The sequence below is a fragment of the Sebastes fasciatus genome, chromosome 24 (assembly GCF_043250625.1).
Source record: "Sebastes fasciatus isolate fSebFas1 chromosome 24, fSebFas1.pri, whole genome shotgun sequence".
NCBI lineage: Eukaryota > Metazoa > Chordata > Actinopteri > Perciformes > Sebastidae > Sebastes > Sebastes fasciatus.
In genome coordinates, this window is record NC_133818.1 from 10,788,302 (window position 1) to 10,812,766 (window position 24,465).

Here is a 24,465-nt window from a genome sequence, read left to right on the forward strand (position 1 = left end):
TCAGAACCAAAGACAGTGAAGCTGCATTTAGCTAACAAGTAAAGCTACTATGCTCTCTGATGATCTTAAAGAGGACCTTTTATGCTTTTGCCTCTTTCCTTAAGTGTGTTATATTGTTTTTTGTGCATGTAAAAGGTCTGCAAAGTTACAAAGTCCACGCCAAAGGGAGAAACACTGCGCCGGAACTGCCTCGCTTGAAGCCTTTTCTTCCGTAACGTGGTGATGTCACCAAGTAACACATTTGCATAATACCCGCCTAGTGGCTACTTTTTGGGAGGGGGGGCTTAAAGAGACAGGTATTAAAACGGAGCGTTTCAGACAGAGGGTGAAACGAGGTGCTGCAGCAAAGCCGGTATGAGCATAAGTGATTTTCAAACATTAAAGCTTGTAAACATGTTCTAGTACAAACCAAAATAACAAGAATGCACTTGACAAAATAATTGTCAGTATCGCCAGCTGAGCTCTGGAAGCAGCAAATGAAAAAATAAATAAAAAATAATCTATAAAATAATACATTATTCTTCTACTATTCTTAGTGCAGTAAAGCACATATCTGGAACACATCCCATGGGTTGGGATGCAAACGAATAACAGCATGATATGGATTATTTCTGTTAACACAAAGGCTTCACTGGTCGTGCTGCGGGGATTTGAAGTAGCAAACTGTTCTCGTCTACACGGCCACACTTTGTTGTTCTACGTAAGGTGGGCAGAGAAGGACTTTTAATCAAGCCTGGCTCCCAGTGTAAATAACCAATAATCTTCAAGTCTCATCAAAGGAAAAAAAACTAATAAAGCCTGGCTATCCTTTTCTCCCTGACAGATATTAAAGACACCCCACAGAGCATCAAACACACTACTGTTACAATGACTTTTCTTTCAACTGATTTGAAGGTGCCACAAAAGGATATTAAGTCTGTAGGCTTCTTTGTAATTTTCACATTAATAAACACACAAAGATATGAATTAAGGTGTGCGTGCGTGTGTGTGTGTGTGTGTGTGTGTGTGTGTGTGTGTGTGTGTGTGTGTGTGTGATAACAGGTTTGACATTCATAGAGAGACACCCTGGAGCAGCTCTGTAAACGATGGGAGTCACGTGTGAGACGGGACTGGCCTCCACACCCCGGTGTTAAAGCTGCACCAAATCACTGATACATCACACCTGCCCACACATATGCATACTAAAATCACACAATCACAACAACAAGCATCGCCCACACACACTTGCAGAGGCACACAAACAGTTCTGCAAAGCCCTGTCCAGACCAGAGGAACAGCGCTGAAACCCCGCAACCGAAAAAACCCAGAGGTGTCAAAACTAATTGGAGCCTCATGCACCGCCACGGACACTAGCGAAAGGTGTTTGTGTGTATGTGTGTCTTGTGTATCTGCATCCACGAGAGAGAATGCGTGGGCAGGTGAAACAGTGCATGTGTGCAGGAGAAAGTGTGTGGGCGGGTGTGACTGTGTGTGTGTGAGAGAGGGGAGCTGGTGCTGAAGCTGAGCTCTGGACGCCATCCCAAACTGCAGGGAAGCGCAGCATCACCACAGCGCCCCTACAGAGATCATAGACGGACACAAATAAAAGACACAACGACGCACCACCACCACAGACCCACTTTGTCACTTATGTGGACTTAGAGTGAAGCCATTACCTCCACTTTTGCTCCATATTCAGTTCATCTATAACCTGTGAGTGACACACGCTTCTCGCAATTGCTCATCATTATTCCTCCATTTAAAGTGATGAGGTAAATGGCGGTGAAGCTACTTGGGGAGAGTGTTTCAGGACGTACAGGCGCTGTCGCGCTAAGTGCAAGCCTTGGACTCGTTAAAACCTTCTCCTTTCATAGCGTCAAACTTTGTTTGAGAGCCTTTTCTCGCTGATGTATTCATGATCTACTGCAGCATTGTGCCTGGTCTTTGCATAAATTAGCTTTGGTTTGTCTTCGGTCTTCCTTTTTTGTCTAGTTTGGAGGTGGAAGAAGCAAATAAATTAAGCACCTTCGCTAAGGCTGTCACGGTAATGGAATTTCCGACGCTGTTTAAAAGCGGTGAGAGAATTCGGCGCAGCATTCATTTACTTCAACACTCATTATTTGCAGTAAATTGAATTAACTCAAAAGTTTATACATAGTATGTGTGGACTGATGAAGAAGACCTAGATAACAGCTCAATGTCCGTTCTACTCCTATTCTATTTCTATGGTTGTTACCAAACCCCTAGGATCAGCGCTGCATCTTTTGACATCTTGAAGCATGTTATCCAGTTTCTTGTGGTGAAATATGATCCAGGTAGTCCGGTGTATAATACCATGAAACAGAATAACCAGCTATGGAAAGTTATTACCGCAACATATCACAATCACTTTATCTTTCATCTTGATTATTGCGAGGTTAAGAGCAGTATGCCCTTCACATTACTGCCTGGACTGTACACACTGCATTTTTAGACTCAGTGCTGACGTCAGTGGGAACGTAGCCTCACTTTTAACATGTAAAAGTGTCACACTCTGTACATGCAGTGTTAATCACAGTGTCTTTTACTAGCTTAGGCTCCTGAAAGTCTCAGTGCCTAATAGTGAAGAGGATATGGATTTGCTATAAATACGGTTAAAAGGACATGAAAATGGCTGATATCCTTTGGGGGTTGTTAAAATATTAGGTCGCACACAAAAGAGGAGATCAGCTCATTTAGACTGGAGATATGAGGGCCAGGTAGTCCATGACTATATTCTGGGCTAATCCAGCCCTGGAAAAGACATCCAGCTGTCATCAAGTAACAATGCACACCCCCACACACATATTATGGTGCATTCATTAAACTCAGGGAGGTGTTAATTTATTGGTACTGTGCACAGCAGTTAAAAAGCGTTCACCCACGTCCCGTCGCTCTGATTAGCTCAAAGTAAGGGTGAAAATCTAACATCTGCTTTATGGCGAGAAGTCATTGTTGCTTTAATAAAACATGGTCAAGAACTGCGTAGTGATGGCTATACATAGCAATTACACTACGTTTGTGTGAGTGATAGTAATACTGATCATCAGTGCAGGGTCCGGGCTGCAGTTTGAGACGCTTCCCTGCCACGCTTGGGGATTCGAAGCACATAAAATGAGGTAAGCGTTGTCGAAAGGCAGCACTGCATCACATGTAAAAAAAGAGCTCATGGTTGAAGCAGCGAGGTGGTCCACAGACATCACGATGACAGTGCTAAAAAGCAGCATGCGTGGCTGACGACAATGCCAAAACATCAGACCTTTATCATTTTGAGAGGGTGGCAGACGCACGCAAACACACAAACACCCACACACAGAGACACACACACACTGTGCCTTCTGTCTAAGCCACCCACTCGGAGCAGAGCAGAGCAGAAATCCATTCATCACGGGCATTGCCTCCGAGCAGCCGTCTATGAAAAGGATCTTTGAAAAGCACCAAGGCACCTCTGTGATTCACGCACCAGCCGCCGGTGTGTAGCCATAGCTACACGCTGAAATTATACCTTTCAGCAGGGTCGCTCACATGGCAACTCTCACTGTGGGCTGCACCGTTGCCCCCTGTGTGTATGAAATGCTTTGGGATACACTAATCGCTGCTTTGATTCAGATTGGATAATTATCTCCTTGCGTCGCAGTGGAAAACGAAGGAACAATGACGGAGAGATCAAAGATAAATTATCGGTTGTTTTCACTTGAAATAGATCTTCTGTCCGAGACACGGTGCCGCTGGCACGTTCTTCAAATCCCCCGCAGCCATCGCTAACAAGATAGCGCTTACTGTTTGCCAAGTTTTCATATAGTAGTAATATAAATTAAAATGTGCTCCATATTGGGGTTGTTCCAGGGGGGAAGGGGATAAAGGCAGCTTAATTTCATAAACAGATTAGGATTACGCTCACTTCTCCCATTGAGGCTCTTTCTATTGTTTTTAGCTCTTGTAATTACTGGGCCCATTCATTACATTTGGAAATCCATTCTGGCGGAAAATGTTACTTAAAACAGGCGTCTAGAGGCGTAGTATCGAAATATTGTATCGATACAGACAGTATCAATCTTTTATTATATAAACTATTAACCAGTCATAAAGCTAGATACTGGTATCATATGAAACAAGAAAACCTAAGGAATCGATTGGAACCAATCATGCTATGTTGGCTTGTCGGGAGGGATGCTGAATAATGCTCAGGTAAAACTGGCATGGCCATTTTCAAAGGGGTCCCTTGACCTCTGACCTCAAGATATGTGAATGAAAACTCTGAGATGCAAAGAGTGAAATTTATCTTATTAGATAAAACAGATGTTGACAAACTAGGGCAAAGCTAGGGCTGACCCGAATGCTTCGAAGCTTCAACCGTTGCCATGGTAATCGACCTCCAAATCAAATCAGATTCGTTTTTAGTTTTTTTTATACATAAGTATGTAATAATCATGTATAAATCCCCAAATAGCCCACGAAATAAGCAATGATCCCATAACATTATTCATTATTGGTATTCTACATTAATTATTATTAGTAATTCTCAGATGGATATCGTTGTTTGTTGTGTGTAGAGGTGCATGCTTGAACAGTAGTGCGGCAGCGGCACTGTCCCGAAGCCTATTTGAACCTTATTCTGCTGTTTTTTGAATAAAAATATACTTTAGTCCATTAATGTTCCATTAAATAATCAACATTTTCATAATCAATTCATCATTTTAGTAATTTATCAAGTAAAAAATACATTCCTAAACTGCTTTATCCTTGATGTCATGTGCCATCAAAAAGAAGAAGAAGAAGATAAAAAATCCTCAGCAATCCACTGATCACGCTCCAAAGCAGACGTGGGCACACACTGTTCAGTTGACAAACCTTTAGCAGAGCGAGAGAGAAAAAACAAGGCAAACTTCCACCACAGTAAACACACTGGCATGAGAGCACACACAGAAAAAACACCCCAATCCATCCAAACCCAGTGACAGAGTGCTGAGGAGGGTACAACATTACTCCTGCCCAAACACAACATAACTATCGTGCTGCAACGCTCCAACTATGGCAACTAAGCAGACAGAAAAACACTTGGGAAAACATTCATCCTCTGACCATGTACATGACCCATTTCCTTGTACTTCTGCTCGCCTATAATAATGTGTTCAGTGTCTGGGTGTCTTTCCACTGCTGGCAGATGACATTGTAAGAATTAATATAATGTAGACACAGATGAACAAGGAGCATCTTCTTGTAAGGCAGCTGAGTGCCTAATTAAGGGCTGTGATATTTCCCTTAAAGGGAGAAAAATCGGACAGAAATCAAAAGCCTTTTTACCTCATTTTCTATGATAAACACCATTTCAATTACACCAAGACAGTCAATACATTGAAACAAGAGCCATTATTAAACAACACCCCCTCTTGGAACTGGCCCCGAGTCGGAGAAGCATAATTTAGCGCCCCAGAATATCTCACATTTACAGGGAACACTGGCCCAAATGGTCCATTTATAACTGGCACCCCCTGACTGGGCCGAGCGCCGCCACCTTCGTCAGTGGCAGAACCCCCCCACCTCCTTCATCAGCCTGGCTGAATGGTCAGAGTGATGACTGTTGTGTGTCCGTGGGTGGCACAGACACAGAGGGCCAGTCTTCCGCCCCCTCGGCAGAATAGCGCTTCAGTTGTGGGCCCCTCCGTTCACCACTGTAACATTTGCATTTTGCCCTCAATGGGCGCTCTATCCTCGGGCCTGCTGGAGACGGAGAGTGGCTGCCTATAGGCTGCAGTAAATGTCCTCGAAAAGGCGACGCTGGGTTACATCCTCGTGGTCCCAATTGCCCTTAGTAAAGAAGCAAGTGCCCTGACGGTGCTCATCCAAGATGGATACACTCGAAATGAGCTTTTCTTTCCCACATCAACACTTCAAATCGGTTAATTACGAATCTGGGATGTGTGTGTGCATGTGTTTCTCCATACAGCCCCTTTTTTTTTTCCAGAGAAGCTGGGTAAGCTTTACATATCCTCGTGATGTCTTTCTGATGCTAGCACAGCGCTCGGTGACGCGATCAATGGCGGTGCGACTGGCGGTATTGGCAGTCCAGACAAACCAATCAGGGAGGAGGATAATGGGAAAAGATGTAGGGTCAGCACAAGAGAGGCTACTTGTGACGGACAGGCACCATCGAGGCACTCCAAAAAGGACAGACTTACAGTAAAATACCCACATACTGTGGTCAGGTCTTGTTTATAGTGATTTGACTGGTGTATTTTTGGATGGTTGCACCCTACAGAGAAACCAGCAAAGTCTTCTTCCCCCCCTGTTCATCCGATTGTCCTTCTCAGCGCGAGAGGAGGAGGACCGCTGTGAGAAACTGACACTAATTTTTCTGACATGAAGCCTGCGATATGTGTAATCCCCTTAGAGCATAAACGAAGAACCTGTTGTATCCCCGCTGACCAGAGAAGGCGGGGGGGTGGACAGGCTCTCTCTGTCTCTGTCCTTGTCTCTAAGCGTTCCCTCATATCTCTTTTCTTTTCCTCGCAGCGCAGCGTTTACATCCTTTAATGCTATGTCATTTGCATTGTTGAGGAAAATACGCGTGGCTCATGCTCATCCTTTCGTCTGGGAGTGTTTGTTTACAGGCGTTCATATTTGTGGCTATAAATATCCAAATAAGAGCATTTCTTGGCTTACTTCCTGGAACCGATCCTGGAATGATCGGTTCCAGGAAGTTATGCCTCACCGCCACATTTAGACGATGAAACCAGGGTCTGAAATTAACTTTTTTTCACTGCCTGCCACTGTGGCAGGCAAGTATTCTTTTTTTTCTGCCACTCTGATCTGTTGTCATTCAATGTTTGACATATTTTACACAAAAAACATATGCATGGTAAATTACAGTGTTCGAATTACACTGAGCTTCCGAGGGAGCTCTATTTTTCGGTGGTGGGAGGGTACTGTACACAGTACTACTATATGGTATTTTGTTGTTGTCATCTGCAGTGGTTATATGCATAAAACACACTATTCAAATGATTATGATTATTTAAATATTTGCCATCTAATATACGGCATATCTTGGCATTAGTAGTTCTAATTATGTATTATAAGCTGCTTAGAGCTAGTGGTAGGAAGATAAACAGGTCATAATTCCCTCTCTAATATCTCTTTATATTGCTGTGAAAACATCGCCTTCAAACAACTGGATTTATTCAGGTTTCTCGCCAAAAAATGACATTTTACGAGATTACATTTGAACACCTCATGATAATGTTGTAATGCTGCCGATTTCAACAGATTTCTTTCTCTCCGCCATGGCTCCGGTTCCAAACAATCATGAAAACATGATACAGCGTTGGTATGCTTCATTGTGCATGCGTAACTGTTGGAAAGCATCAATACAGAGGAGGAATCGGACAACTAGGTACCGGTTCTCAACGGGACCTGATTCTCTATTCCCATACGTAGCGTTTTCTCGGCCTGCCAACAATTTACGGATGGCTGGTGCTAATTTCAGACCCTGAATGAAACATACAAGTTGGCTTTTCCATTTTCGACCCCCTCTTTGCTTTCTCTCTGTCAGCCTTCTTTTAAGGCAATGAGAAAAACAGTTGTTCTTGTTTTCTCAGTTTGCTCCGAAAGAGTCTCTTTTCCAGGGGGCACTGACCGCTGGTTGTGGGTCAGCCGATAACAGCTCACAAGGAAACCACTTTTATAAGAGCCCCTAGCTATAAGACACCAACAGGACAGTGCTCAGAAAGGCTGCAAAAAAAAAAGAAGCAGAGCCAGTGATCCTAGCGGCCGGTAAAGTAGCGAGGCGCTGGATGCACATGGACAGGGCTTCCCTTCATCCTCAAACACAGCTCCCTCTTAAGGATCCTGTTTTGTTTTTGGGGGGCTCTAATGGATCCGTTTGGACTAATGGATCCGTTTGAAGCCGTGAGGCTCCAGGACACCGGGAAACACTGAAAATCCATTATGAAATGATAGCTGAAGGCTTTTTGCTTGCATTTGGGCTGGTAATGGAGAATGTGAATCAATAGTAAACAGTGGGTAAGAACATTTAAATGTAAAACTATAGAGGTAACTCAGCTGATTATATTGTGATCAGGCCTGGCTAGTAGACTGCAGTACAATTAGTGATAATGGGAGTGAATGCAAACAAGAAAACACCCGTATAGCAAAGGACAGAGACCGGGTTATTTAGAAACAATAGCCACACACATACACGTATAAGACTGTGTCGCCTCAGCAGTAATTAAGTGCCTTTGTTTCGCCAGCTGTAATCCCACAGATGAGGGAGTAGTACTGCTGCTGACGCGCCTGAGATTACCCGAAGAGGGAGAGAGCTTGGAAGAGATGCACAGACAGGGGATAAAGGTATAAAACTCCCACCTCCATGTGAGATGTCTGTGTCCACACGCAAGGATCTTAAGCAACTGAATGAGTCCCTTTAGCTTGCTTCAACTACAATCAGTCTTTCCTCACATTGTTTCCGTGTAAATCACTGCAGTAATGTCTCGGAATAGTTGCGCGAGTGTTGTGCATCAGCTGAAAAATCACATGCTTGTGTTGATGCAGCACTGCAGCTAGTGATCAGTGAGCTCAAACTGCAGCTCAGGCGGTTCCAGGAGATGTGAAAGTGATACTATCTGTAAATGTTACACTGAGGTCATGATTGGAGCACATGGCTGATTGCATGTGAGAGAAAAGAAAGATGTCAGGAGGAGATGTATTCTTCTTTCAATCAAAAGATATTGAAAAGTCCACTGCAATCAATTGAGAAGGCGCTCTAAAAAGTGTTCATTTCTCTTTATTAAGCTCTGAGGTGATTTTCTGTACTAGTTTGTATAGACTATATTCCTTTAAGAGCTGGGACATCTGTCATAAAGGAGCTTTTTTGTCACTGTTCTAACTGTTCCTCTTGGAGGTGTTGGCCAAAGTGTGGCTGCAGCAGTGGCACCATTGCGAGGGCACCTGCAGAGTCCAGGTCCCTGCTGCTAATCCAGCTGAAGGCCCTGCTTCAGTTAATCTGATCATCTGTGACCTGCTGAGACATGAAACCCACCCTCTAGAGCTCCTCTAATCTGCACACACACACATAAACACACACACAGGGACACGCATACAGGGCATGTAACTGACGGGTAGGCACATAATCACGCCAGCATGTGCTCCCTTATATGTATACATATAGAGCACATCTGAAGTGAACTCTCCCACAAATACACACCCAAAAGAACAGCTCTGACAATGCCACCTCTCAGTCTGCTGAGAGGTGAGTCACAGCTAATAGACTGAGGCATTAGCCTGCTTTACAAGCTGTCATTTCCCTATGCTGCGAAGATGGATCTCGTCAGCTCTGCGCCGATTTGACAGCACGGGAACTTCAGCAAGCCGAGCCAGACGAAGATTTCATAGAAATAGGTTATACGATGTTGATGCCCTAGTTCGAGAAGAACTGTGCCACAGCCCCAAGAGGAAACCAGCCAGTAGGCCTTAATTTTCCTAATTTTACATTTGTTAACAGATACCTCAATTTCAATCACTCCCTAGCGATCAAAGCCGTCTCCACAGCATTCTAAGAATAACCCACTACAAACGCTAATGAGAGAAATTAAACAAACAATGCGAGCAAAGTAAAAAAAATGGCTAGCCTACATCTTTCTTTCCTCCGCTGACACTATCGACCGCATGTCAGAGCGTGTTGAGGAGTTGTGTAAATCCATAAAACAGATAAAGGGGGATAATGAGATGGAAGGGAGAGAGCAGATCTATTCATCAAAGCCTCTTTCTAACACACTCAGCAGATAGGGGGCAGAAATGTTGTATGGCTGCTTACTCTTACAGTTTGGAGATTAAAGCTTTGGTTGCTTGCTGACAAAAAAAAAGTTGAGAGGTACAGTATAGGGTTATAATTCAAACTACAGAGGAACTGGAGAGCCCAGTTACACACTAGTATTCCTGTTATGAATCTCATCTCGCCTTTGAGCATATTTGGGATTTTCACAGCCCTGTATACATCACGAGAGAAGTCAATGAGAAACAAAAACAAGTTATCTATATGTAGGGATGGGTACCGGAACCCAGTATTAAATGGGCATTGGTGCTACATTATTAAAGACCGGAGTATTGTAAGCTCAGGTGAAGTGAGGATAACTAAGCCATCTACGCTCGTTACTGTTAGTAAGTAGGGATGCACGGATTTGACTTTTTCAGTCCCGATACCGATATCTGGGCTTTGGGTATCGCCTGATACTGAGTACTGATCCGATACCAGTGTTTAAATAATAAGCTGTATGCTATATGTGTGGAAGTATTCTTTTATGTGTAAGGAAACATCCGGCTTGACTTAAACACTTCTTTTCTAACTTTGTAAAACAAAACCTTGGCTAGCTCGGCCAATAGTGAATTGTTACAAACAAGCTATAACAACAAAAGCTGTCTGTATGTAATCTAACTGTTTACTTAATATTTAAAATATAAATCAATTCTAATCCTGTTCTGAATTTATTCTTTTGTTAAATAATATGTTAAAAAGCAATCGTTTAGTAATGAAAAAGAACCAATAATGCTGGGTACACACTACACGAGAATCAAGCCGATTTGGACCCCGATTCCCGACAATCATCAGCAAAGCCCTGTTTTTTAAATGGTTCTAAAGATCATCTTTACAGAAATTCCTGTGGTGGGAGGTATGTTAAGAGTGTTTTTTACAACCCCCGATCGGCTCAGAAGTCCATCCTGGCTTCATTGATCGGATATCCTGTTGTGTGTGGGGAACCCCGAGGACAGCCGATGACGCAGTCACGTGGGAAAGAACGATAGCCGATTGAGAACCAAGCTGACTGAAGAAGGAAGAACAACAACCGCCATCATGCATGGCGGCTAATGCAAGAACTAATGCAAAAAGTGAAGCATAAAGTAGTATTAAGATGGACTTCAGAAATGGGGGACCAACTTGTTGATTTGTGGCAACAACACAAGAGCCAAATCATTGCTCACCACACACTATGGGAACAAAACTGTTAAATTTAACATAACTTGTCGATACCCATCTCTATTTATAAGTCACAGTATGCTGGTTACAAACCAAGATATGATCAACCACACTGTAAAAACCTGGTGATAAATAGGAAACCACAAACGCACAAATGTCTTGTGCAATTTTACGGTTGCTATCTGCAACCATAGGGGAATTAAGGCGCAGCATCGCCAGGATTGGCATGTTGTTTGTTGGTTGTGGTGATGAGGCCGCTGAGGATGCTCTCTCTCTCTCCCGTGGGCCGAGGAGACTCGAAGCCCATGTGGAGATGATGAAAACAGCCCTCGTAAAGGCTGAGAGGTACAGAGGGCTCAATGAGTGTTTATACTTGGTTAGAGTAATAAGTGCCCTTTGGTCAAAGAGATGAGATCAATAAACCAGGGTACAGTGACTCAAAAGCTGCAGGGTGGGTCTTAAAAATCGTCGGACGCAGGTAAACATATTGATCTCACTTTTCACTCATGTCATCGCCCTGCTCTTTTTCCTGTTTTCTCTAAGGTGAGCCTCGACTCTGCGGGGTGAATGAGTCAAAATGAGACAGAATGGGATTAGAGAGTAGTTTTCAGAGGCAACATCTGTTTGTTTATCATCCATGAAATGACGTTTTTGGTATAAAGAAGAATAAATTGCCACCAGTGTCGTGTGTGCGATCATTAAACCCAACGCTCTTCCTATCATGGATGTTCTAATGGTTTGCAACAAGCAAATGTGATGCCAATTTTCGCCCCCCCACCGGTGCCACTTCTCCTCCCCTCTCATCCTCACTCATTCCCTCACCCACCATGGGTCCGCCCTACTCTGCGACTGTTGCGCGCTGCCAATTAGTGTCCCCCACCTGTCGCCGCGGGTCACTGGTGCAGGCATCTGCTGGGTGTGAAATTGGCCATCTCACTTTCGTCCATGAACTTTGCGTGGCATCCCCGTGTCGGCCCAAATACACACACACACACACACACACAGGCACAGATATGCTGACATGACCTAAGGTTGACCTTTATGGTATGGCCACCCTGTGTGGTAGGGGCAAAGGGAGAAGGGTGTGATACAAATAATACCTCTGGCTTGGACTGGCTATTCAAAAACAATCCCTACTAAGAATAGGACACATTACCATGCGTGTTTTGGGGCATCAAAAGATATTGAAAAGCTTTGACAGTGATCTCTGCAGTGACATCATCACGTTCCCAGAAATAAACTTGGTGTGTGTTATTCCCGACAGGAATGACGACTAAAACTACGATTTATACTTTAATAACAGATGTTGTTTGTTGACGTTTTATTGTTGTTGTGGGAATCGATACTGAGCACCAGAGGCACCAATTAAGCATAATTTAAGAATCAAATCTGAATTAGCAGAGTGTGTATTGGTATGAAAACATTTACAACAGCTCTCCCTCTAACTAGACAGCTGTAAGCCTTTCATTCACTAATACAAGAGTCGTTTACATCGACTCCAAGACTTTCATCCAAACAAGCTCTATCAGATTACCCCAATTTGGAGCAGCGACTCTCGAGCCTATTAAACCTGATGTTTCTGAGGAAACTTAGATTGGCCTTGAATAAATTGTCTACTGTAACCTCGTGGCACCACCGACTGCAACAGCAGTGTTGTTTGGGGGTAATCACCCGTTTTCAGACACCTGCATTATTCCACCGCTCTGATTCGATCCTCATCCTCAATCTAACGAGTAAATGATTGCCTCTTCATTATGTGTACGGTGAGGGTGCAAATTACAATTTGAAGTAAGTGTGCAGGCTTTTTAAGTGCTAGTTTTGAGATGGTGGTCTTCATTCAGCTCATCTGCAGCATAGCAAAGGGAGCGTTTCACAAGAAAGTACCACTTTTGCTTGTCCATCACTGCCACTAGGGCTGGGTATTCTGAATGATGATACCTGTAATTCTGAAAAAGTGACGGTACTCGTTTTTCTTTGTCAGGGCTTGATACTAACAGCGTCCAGTCGTCCCAAGGAAAATGTCTTTGGGATGCAGTGAACTCAATATCGATGCATCCAAGAGACGCCTATTTTTTCTCTGTTAATGCTACATTGTGAATAACGAACCCATGTTGAAATCGGCAGACGGAGAGCTAGTTAGCGTTAGCTGTTAGCTCCGTGCAGGACTGTACTGCTTACCAACTGCTAACAGCTCATTTTAACTAGCTCTCGTCCTGCCGATTGAGTTCACTGCATCCCAGAAGCATTTTCTATCGTCCCCGGGACAACGGGAAGCCTTGGTCTCTTACATTATGATGCATTCAGGCCCTATTCAGTAAAAATGAGTATTGGCCGAAGGTAAATTCTAACGCTATCACGATGTGTTAAAATGTAATATTGTAAGATATAGTTTTGCTGAGAAACTTGAATAAATCCAGTTGTTTGATTGATGTTTTCAAAGCAATATAAAATAGATAATAGAGAGGGAATTATGACCTGTTTAGATTCCTAACAAAAAACAGTATGCAAAAGGTAATGTGTTGTGACATCCCTACACAGACGTGTAGTATAACAATACTTTCAAACGTTTTGGTGGCATTGCTGAACTGCCACCTCCGTCAAATACAACGCGCTCAACTACCCTGCACCACAGAGTGTCGGGAGTTGTAGCTGCTGCGGTAGTGAGCCAATCACACGTCACATTAAATAGTTATTGTTTTCTGGATCTGGGTACAAAAAGGATCGAATGCAGGTTTTGTTTGACTGGAGACATTTTGATACTACTTGGTACAAGGTTATTTTATTCAACACCTTAAAGGTGGCCCTAACTGCCACTCGTCAAGCCTGAATGGGATACTGCATGAGTCAGAACAAGAACACTTGGGAGAGGGAATGAGTTGGCACACTGCATTGTCACTTTAACAGGCTTTTTAGGGGGCAGGGCCATGTCAATCACCGTCAGTGCAGTTCATACTCCTCACTTATTAACGTGGAATTATTCTGATACTGACATAGCAGCATGTAGGCTGTACTGACACATCTTCACATGGGAATGCACGCTAAGGCTGGTTTGTAGCAGCCGGTTTGACACAGACTAATAGTCATTTAAACAAAAAAAGGTGGAGGGAACCCATTCTGGTGTAGGGCCCCTAAAGATTGCATTTCTGTTGCCTCATTAGAAAGAGCCAATTAAGAAGATCTCTGTCTCATTATAAAGGCCGGCCCCTGGGAGACAGCTGGGCCTGTCTGTCTTAACTGTTTGTAGCTCCCTAGGTGTGTGTGTGTGTGTGTGTCGGGGAACGGAGGAGCATCTTGTGTCTTTGTAAGTTTGTCCATTTTATAATCAGAGGAGAATTACAAGAAGCCAGGCGGGAGCAGTCAACACATTCACAAGGCCATATGCTTCTGTACTGTAAACTGGCAACACGAGGAACATACTGCGGATAGCGGTAGGCATCTCCAGGAAAAAACAACAACTCTGAAGCTATTGATTTTCCAAGCATGACATACATTTTTTAAATGGAACCATGTAAGGCAGGATACGGCTGAACAAAGCAGACAAATAAATGCTACTTTCAGTAGAAATTAGATTAGGACGACCTGAGTCTGCCTCTGATGAGTGATGATGAAACTACATATCAATAATTAACGAGGCCAATACTAAAGGTCAAGCACGCAGCGAGCCTCCCGCCCGGCTCGCCATAGATCTGCCTTCAGCTTTACTGCAGAGGTGCAGCGACTACTGCAGCGGTAAGGGGGTTTGAGTCCAGCTGGCTTTAAAAAATCACCAAATGTGAGGATGGCATTGATTCTGCAGCACTGATTTAAGTTTTTTTTCTTTTACAAAGAGAGAAAGAGAAAAAAAAAAAGATTGCAGAGAATGTAGTACTTTATCAGCAGCACTGTGGGCAGCACAGAGAGATGGTAAAAAGAGGATGACTCAGAGATAGTGGGTGGATTGAGACCAGGTGAGACACTGGCACAGCAGATGGGCAGATTTTTCAGTCTCTCCATCATGTTGCAGGCGGCTCAACTGGGTGACGAACACCTACTATTCAATCTGACATGAACAACAGTAGTGCCATACATTTTCGGTTTTAGAGAGAAGACATAATGGAGTTCAAGTTCAAAACTAGAACTCCAGTATGTGATATAACAGAGGCTGCATATTAGCAGAGCGGCGTAAAGACAAAGGGCTCATATTCTGGAACGAAACACATGTTTTGATATTATTATGAGTACGGTTATGGCCAAAATCTTCTATCACGATATAGATCATTTCATATCTCGATAACGATATACTGTATATCATGATATAGCATATGTTCTTGTAGTTCAATAAATAAATAGTCTATATAAATAACACGGTATACACTTCTGTGAATTAAATACCTGACAAATGAAACTATATATTTCTATTTTTTACAGTATTTTCTTATTTAATTAAGAACTTTAATGCAAAATTAACGGTTTCAAGTGAAATTATAGAGAAAAAAATAACAAAAAAATGATAGTTTCTAACTTTTTTAATAAAGCTAAATGCTGCTCTTTTTCCTTTTTGTGATCTGGAATATTCTCGCTTGATTTTAAACTGCCGTCACACGTACCACCGCCCAACTATTCTCAGTTGTTTCTGTGTTTTATTTTTAGTTGGGCCGCCCACATTAAAGGGCACAAAATTCCTGTTGCCAAAAAAAGTGAGTCTAAACACTGCAAACCAGCAGTACCAACAGCACTCACAAGTTTAAGAACCTGATTTCACACTACGGCCACAACATTATTTTCATTGTCGATTAATCTGTCGATTATTTTCTTGATTAAACGATGAGTTGTTTGGTCTATTTAATGTCAGATAATGGTAAAAAATTAACAGTAATTCCCAAAGCCCAAGATGACGTCCTCAAATGTTCCGCTCCCTATGTAGATATGAAGGGTTCATTCTAAGCTAACGAAAACACAATGATTTATTAGTTTCAAGTGATTATACACTAAAGAAAACATAGTTATTAATATATTCCATTTCTGCTGATAAATCCCTCGAAATGTTACACGCTGTTTCTTTAAGAAGCTGGGATCACAGAATTTTGACTTTTTTTTTTTTTCTTGAAAAAAAATGACTCAAACCGAATAGTTGACAATTAATTCAATAGTTGACAACTAATCAATTAATCGTTGCAGCTCTATATCACACACTCAATAAAGCAGTTCATAAAGCAGGAAACGACAAATATATAACTGATTTTGTGAAGTCAAAAAAAGAGTATTACGGACGGTAGTGCTGCATTTTACTCATTTCCTGTAACGGCTGAATATTCCAAGAATACTACAGAGTGTGTCTGCAGTCCAGTTCTGCAACGAGACCCAGAGGGAGACAGAGAAATGTGGGGATAACAGCAGACTCTCTCTCTCTCTCACACACACACACACACACACACACACACACACACACACACACACACACACACACACACACACACACACACACACACACACACACACACACACACACACACACACACACACACACACACACACACACACACACACACACACACAGATGTGGGTCAGAGCAGTGGCCCAATTAAAATGCCAACATGTACCCTACTATATCGGCCTCTCTTATCTGATCAACAGCAGTACGGCGCAATACTGTGTAGTCTGTAGTAACGTCAATAACATTTGTAAGTATTTATGTGACAATGTTACATCACAGGAAGACAGAAAATGAAAAGTAAGATTGTGGAAGAAAAAAGTGGACTTAGAAAACTGATAAAAAAAACAGGTAATTTAGCTGAATGAGCGGCAATAACCTTGAAAATGTGCTTTGGATAAAAGCTCTATAGAAATGTAGCTATTCTATGTGGCTCAAGTGCATCTCATACCGGTCTATTACTGAGGTTAATGGTGGTTCAAATGCTTTCATTTACACAAAATCAATGTTTCTTATTGGTATCCATCATTTCCAGTGAGATCTTCACTACACAGTAGGACTGACTAACTGGACCCGGGTCATGAGACTGATCTGATGTCCTCCTCCCTCTCTCTTATCTCTAACTATCTTCGGAGCTCTTTTTCAGATCAGCTAGACTGCGGGGCTGTAGGGGGTGAAATCACATGGATCAAATGAAATTTGGCATGGTTTAGACAGGGAGGACGGCGAGCGTGCGTCTGTGTGCGAGGAGGCCCGTTTAAGGAGCGGCAGCGGCGGGGGTCTCCTAGGGGCTCATCAAAGGCACGCCGCGTCCGCTGCAGCCCCGCGTTAAGCCCAAGTCAGTGCCTCATTGTGTCTGTGTGAATGACCCCGGGGGAACACCGACTCCCGCTGCGCCGCATGCATTCCCCTCCACATGTTTGCTCTGCCCAGGGTGTGGCCCAGTTCGAGAGGATTACGCTGAGGAATGCAGCCGAGCCCATCTTTTAAAACAAGAGAGGAGGAGGGGGTGGGGTGTGCGTGAGGCCATGGGCACAAAGTTCATGTGCACTGAGGCTTCCTAAAGATCCCAAAAAATGCAAATTCAATAAGCCCGGAGGGGGGAAGTTGCAGTTAAATCAGAGGAATCCCTAAACTTGCGTTGAAGTTTCACTGTCTGGCTTCTGTCTGGACTGGTAGCTATGGAGTTTCCAACTGAATCTTGATTATAATCTTTGATAAGTTGTTTAAAAATGTTGCTCTGGCTCCCTGCCTAGCTAAACCTGCCACCTTTATTTCTTCACTCCTTTGGTTAAATCATTTCATCTCTTCCCATCCTTTATTCCTTCAGGCTACATTCACATAACAGGGCTTAATGCTCAATTTTTTTGCCTACATCAAATCTTTCTGTGTACACTGTTCACATTTATGTTTGAAGTGACCCATATCTGACATCAGTGTGAACGGGTCTCTGCCCTGAAACGCCTCACATGCAATCAATAATGTCACATACATTGGGGACTGCCCATTGGTCCAAAAAATACACACTGAAGTTGTTAGGAGTCCAGAGACTGCCAGATTCCATTAACATATTGCTCAATTTAACAGATCTGGGTTCCCTATTACACAGATGTTACTCCTAAATCATAATATATGACTTTGTGTGACTCCTAAAGAAAGACTTTTCATTTCAGCTGATATTTAATGTCACCAGCTCTGCTGTGAACTAAGTTAAATAAACTAGAGTAAGATATTTGACATCCCAAAACACCCGCCAGACAGCACGTGCCCCGACGTGATTTCATCAAATCAGAGGTCTACTTTGTGAAACATGACTGATGGCTTTATCAGAAGTGAACTGAGTGAACTGTGAAAGGTCTGTTTTATAAGTTAATTTACATTTTAAATGACGGACGAGGGAAATAAAGTCTTCAACTGTTTCCTACTGTCGGAGCAAAACCTCTGTTGACTTATTGTTAAATTTAATTGGGCAGAGCCTACCAGTAAACATCTACTCCTTCTAAGAGATCATTTATGATTTTTAATCACTCATAAACAGACACTAACTCATTTGGCAAACATGATTCGACATAATTCGGTATTTCATTTTTTTTTTTTTTATTTTAGCTCCATGTAAAGTGAATAAACGGGATGTTTCCCAGATAAAGCTCGTCTGTCTTAAAGACGCAGTTTACATATTTTGGGCCACATTTGCCTGTAATGTGAACGTAGCCATTCAAACATTAACTCCTTTCCTTCTTGCAATGTTCCCTCGCTTCTTTATTTACCGGGTTCAGCCATCCCACGCCCCCCAAAAAAAACACTTATGCTCTTTTGAAGCAAAATCCGGATTAAGATGTTCTTACAAAGTGAGGGAAACCAGGGCGCCTCCTCACCCCCCCCCCCCCAGGGGGACCGCCGCAAGTCTGAGACACAAATGAGAAAACACCCCACACACACCTGAACGTAGCTGCTATTATTTCTCTCGCTTCGCCACTTTGTTTTTGACAACTTGACGAAACATGATAGTGCCGGGATGCTCCAGACTACACCCCCACCACCACCACCACCACCACCACCACCTCTCAGACTATTGGAGTTCAGTCAGGCGTGGAGGTCACCTGGTAAAATCTGAAAATGGGGGGAAGAAAATCTTAACAGAGTATGTTATCAGACATCTGATCTGCTGTGTAAAGGCTCAAACGCTTTGAATGTTGAAGACATCTCGAAACTCTCTCAAAAATATCTTAATGACAATCTCTCCATGAGCTGCTTATTTTTAGTCTGCTGTATTTCAAATCTGCCCACTTGTCATATGTCATATTAAGTGCAATGACAAGCAGTCGAAAGGATAAATTGAGACAAACGCTCTGGACATGAACTGCAGAGAGGAATATAACCCAGTCAGCACAGTCAGAGCAGAAACTGGAAAAGCAGAGGATCAACAAAAGGCTACTGTCAGAGGCGCAGCCAATGTGACATCATCACATGACTGCTGCGATTGCATTTACTCCATTAACGGAGGTATTCTCGCCCTTCTCCCCTCATCCTCACCAACACCACCTCCAATATGTCATGGTTTCCACGGTCACACCGCAACAAAGTCTCAAAGAGCTTAACGGAAATGGTTCCAACCACGACACGTCGTTTGTGATACTACCAGAGACGCAGCTCTGCCCGTATTGATTAGCTATCACCTTCTGCAGTGAAGGATGTTAATGTTTCATGGAGGGACTGTTCAGCCCAAAAATTAATGATGTTTCAATCTCTCTCACTGGATTACATTTTTAAATCATCTCTCTGTCTGTTTAACCCAGGGTTATTATAGCAAACTAAAACAAAAAATGAAATTAAAATGAAAATAAGCAGTGAAAAACATCTTTACTAAGCTAAATAAAAAACATATTCTTCAAGAAAAAAATAAAACTATACTGCCTTTTAAAACTAATAAAAATAAAAATGAATTCATTTCAGTTTTACTGTTTTAGCTATAATATATCACTACCGAAAAAAGGAGACGGCATGATTTTCCGTCAGCTCTCGTGACGTTGAACCACAGAAATTTAACTTAACAATAACAACTGCAATTTGTATTGTAACAAGACATTTAAATGTTTAGTTTGCAATTTTCCTAATAAGATAAAGCAGAGAAATGGGAAATCGAATGAGTATAAGTGAAAAAAAACGGTTGACATGTCTGAACATTTCCCACTGCTACTCCAGTTGCGGTCGCCACTGTCAACTTTACATGTCACGTCTCAGTGGAAATGAACGATGCCTGGTAAGCTACATCACGTCTACCAACCGAGTGTGAATACAGCTTTAGTTGGACAGAGATGAAGCAGCGTGTCCTATTTTGAGAGCTGACAAATGTAGCATAGAGAGACTATTTCTAAAGCCCACAGTGTAGAGCAGTAGGACAAAAAAAAAAAAATTCCCCAGACGTGACGCTATAAAAGTGCTGAGAGCAGCGCGGCGGAGTCGGGACGCTGCAAACGCTTTATGATCGAGGAAGCAGGAGTGATTCCTCATCGTCATTCGTCCCATGCAAAGAGCACTGACAGGAAATGCAAAAGCAGGTATTTAGGTCGCTGTAGTCTTGCTTTTATATCTAAAAAAAAAAAAAAAAAAAAATTGGTGCAAAGATAAGAAACAAAACGTTATTTTGACAATCGGCTGCAAAATTTGAGATTTGGCTATAGGGGACAGGAACAGAAAGTGTTACAAGCTCTGAAAACAACAACTGGCACGCTTGCCTACTGCTGCTTGACAAGAGCAACCTCCACCTCCTACTCTACTCCTCTCCTGAGCTCTACCTTTCCCCTGTTTACCAAAAGGACCCCCTCTGATCATTGGCCAGGTCGCACCTGGCAGCGCACAACCCTGGCACGATAACCCTATCAGATGAGAAGACCCAGGAAGACGATACGGGCGTAATGGGGTGGAAATCAGCCTGCCGTGGAGCGAGACACATTTCCTAATGCATAATAAAGCGTTCATTCTCTCAGCTGTCACGAGGAGAGTCTTTGTGGGAAAAGGGGGCGAGTTGGAGTTAAAAGTACAGAGAATCCTGTATTCTCGTTCTGTCACTGGGCTGCATGGTGGAACGAGGGGGAAGAGAGAGTGTGAGAGAGAGCGAGTGGCTACAGACAGATCTGTCTATACATTTAACAATCTAGCTTCATTAGGCTTTTAGCTGATGGGCAGAGCAGCCTACGACGACAGCAGCAAAATTCAGATCAACAAACACGTCACAAGTCGTGAACTCTGAGCTTTCAGAAACTTTCCACAACACGACCCCATTTGAATGCACCATATGGTCAGAATAACTTGTATCAGACAAGGAAGAGGAGCCTTTTGTCTATGATGGTCAAGTATCTTTTGCAGAGAAAATAATGGAGCTAACCTATAGCCTGCAAAAGCTCTTGCTTGACATAAGCATCAAGATTGCCAGTAATAGGAGTGCTGATATAGAAGCTTTTGAATGTAATGATGAGAGAGCATTCCTCATAGTGAAAAGCCTCGGTCATGTTATCAGAGAACAGGGGTTACAGGAGAAGTAACTTTACAGCTGCCTCTGAGAGTGCACACTACATGCATTGCCCTTCAGATGATGCATGCCTCAAAGCCACTATTTGCAGAGGAAGCGTCATTGAGAATAGTTTAAATGAAAGCTGGCACTAGTGTGAGGTCGAGTGCTCCGGTCATTTAGTTTCCTCAGTCAGGGATGACTGGATTGGGTTTTCAAGGAACAGCGAAATCATGTCATGTGCGGAGGATCCATGTCAGGCCGTCCCCTTGCATGGTGCGACGACAAATCGATCCCGACTGGAGTCAGCTGTTTGCTCGTTAAACCAGAACGGCATAACGGCCCTCGCAAAATCTGGCATCTGGGATGGAATGTCACTCGATGACTGGCCTTACCATGAGCAAATCTTAGCCAAGAAAAAACTGCTGATCGCACCATGAACGCAGCTTGTTTTCATAGTGTTGAATAAGCAACACACACTCCAAAGATCTTAATGGATTTCAAGTAGGGAAAGTGTGCTAAGCAAACCATGCGTTTCAGGAGGGATAGGGTCACGATGTTCACATATAGGAAAATGTACCGCATCTAGACCCTCTCTTTTGTCACTGAGCTCAACCTTGAACAATATAAAATGCACACAATCACCACACTGCACTGCTGTGTGCGTGATAAGCAGCTACAGTTCACACTTTTAAAAAAAACTCCTCACAGTTTCGGTGTTCTGCTCTAGTTTCTTTGGCTATTTATCATTGTCACTGCTGGTTTTCTTTTATTTTTTTTTTTTCCACACACAGCTTGAAAATAATGGGTTGCTCTTGGATGCAGTCATTTCATTTTGCAGCATGTGAAGCGACCTTGTTATAATTGGGGAGACTTTCAAAGTGTCTGGTGGTGTTAAGCTAATTTAGGACATTTTTACTACTATTAAAGAGCAAACTAATGTATAACAGCGACATAACGTCTCATGAGAGGGGTCAACAAATAAACTACAGGCCTTAATTAAAGGGATACATAACATTACGAAACAAGCTGGGGCTGTTTATGTTGCTTGTGCGTGACAGCTGACATGCACCCAGGAATAGAAAGCCCTGGAATGACTTAAGGCGATCGGATGTTCGACCACGTACACGGATGATGGGCAAGGCGCGGTAACGTTAGAACTTACCGTATAAAAAAACTAAAAGACACACACGCACGCACCTGTGGTGACGCTGAACATGACAACAGACCTCTGTGGCCTTTAGCTTCATAGGTCAGGCTGCTCTGCTAACCCGCAGCGCAGCATGGAGACCTGACACACATGCTAATTTGAGCAGACAACCTACACCCACCGACCATTAGGAACCAGAAACGCTATAACAGTTCATGTCAGAAACTGTGCTATATTATTTGCTTTACATCTTTTGACAGGTGCATGAGGTGGTATAAAGGGAAGTAGAAACTATGATGATGAACAAATTAACCTCATGCAAAGGTCTAAATAGGTGTAGGTGTTTTTGTAAACAATACACCCCTTTTCTGTTAGTATCCATGATGATTGCCTCCAGCTAACACTGTGACATAATGATGATGTAGACACAAAAAGGGTCTATACTCTGGGGAAAAAGGATTAGAATAAAAGTAGAGGATAGTTTTCCAACAGAACACAGCAGTTCATTTAAAAGTCCTTACCTTTAACGAGTCAAAGCAGGCGATCACCCTCCCGTTCTCCACCTGGCAGCTTTTGGGTGGATGGGCGAATTTGCATTCCTCGTCGCTGCGCGAACACGTCCCTCTCTGAAACTGCCGGCACACTTCCAGGGTCAGCCATTTTGTGTCCCGTATCGAGGCGATGTTTAGAGCCATGTCAGCGGCACTACTGGCTGTGGAGCCGGGGGTGGAGTGGAGCCACTTGGTTTTAGGGAGGAGGATATCCTCTGCGGAGGTGTTGCAGTGGAACAAAAATAAAAGAAAACGCAGCTAAAACATGCAGCTATAAATGATCTAGCTTCAGGTCAGCGGATGAGGTTTGTCCTCGCGGACAGGAAAGTGGAGGTAATGGACTGGCAAAGTCTCTGTGACCGGAGCATGGGACTGCAATGTTCGTCGTGGAGTTTGTCAGCTAATTGTTCATCAATCAGTTAAGTCTCAGGTGCAGACCTCTGACAAGGCATGCTCAGAGACAAGCTCTACTGCTTGTACCAACGTCCCCCAAAAATGACCTTTGTATGAGGGATGATATCTGTGCAAGGGTGGAGCAAAAGTGCTGCTATTTTGAGGTGCGATGGCACAGTTCGGGACACAAACTTTGTGGCTTTCTATAGTTTAAAAATCTCTCTGAGCTTTGGCACCTTGGCCAGCAGTGCAGCAGCTCCACCGCTTCACTCTGAGCACAGGTGAGGACGAACAAACAGGTCAGGGGTGTGCTCGGCTGCAGAGGGAACAATCTGGAGCTCCTCGGAAAAACGCCCAGGATCTTCAGTTCAAGTAAGGATGTTGTCTCACAAGGCACTTCCTGTCAGTGATCTGAAACGGAGAAGAGAAAGAAAGTGAGAATGGTTCGCTAAATATGATAGGCAACCGTTTATCTAATGGGCTTCAACAGGCGTTAACAGCGTTTGTGTACGCATGTCAATCTGAATCTGTGTGCCCCAGAGGGTGCTCGCTCTAAAGAGTACATGGCTGATGAACCGGAGAAAAGGCAGCTGTGAGGTTATTCAGAAGCCACTTGAGTTTAAGTCTGCTGTGTGCCATTGTACGAGGCGACTACAGGGCTCTGCGACATATCGCACACAAGGCGGTGAATGGCAAAAGCCTCTGTGCTATGAGACATCGGACATCGAGTCAGAGCAGAGATAGGGGAGAAAAAAAAAGCCCTGGGGTCCAACCCGCCCTGTAGAGCGATGCACGGAGGGATGGTGCAGCCAATAGAAAACCGCGCGGCGCAGCACTATTCCGGGCAGCCGTCCAGCAGCCACAGAGGGACCGAGACAGATGCATATGCCAGTGCCAGACGCGATTATGACGCTGCCCAGCGTCCCACACTGGTCTCCCACTGTCCAAATTAGATACCAGCTCATTGACAGCGGACTATCAATCTAC

At 43.4% G+C, this 24,465-nt stretch overlaps 1 protein-coding gene across 28 annotated transcripts in view; it reads right to left on the bottom strand.

Moving 5' to 3' along the window:
- Positions 1-24,465, bottom strand: part of mbnl2 (muscleblind-like splicing regulator 2) — a 55,830-nt gene that overhangs the window by 20,488 nt on the left and 10,877 nt on the right. For all 28 annotated transcript variants that reach the window (XR_012592981.1, XR_012592985.1, XR_012592986.1 and 25 more), the window contains exon 2: positions 23,056-23,889. Coding sequence is in view for 14 of the 28 variants with exons in the window: in XM_074627319.1 (XP_074483420.1) it covers positions 23,056-23,229 (174 nt within the window). In the remaining 14 variants the exon portion in view is untranslated. The remainder of the gene's footprint in view (positions 1-23,055; positions 23,890-24,465) is intronic.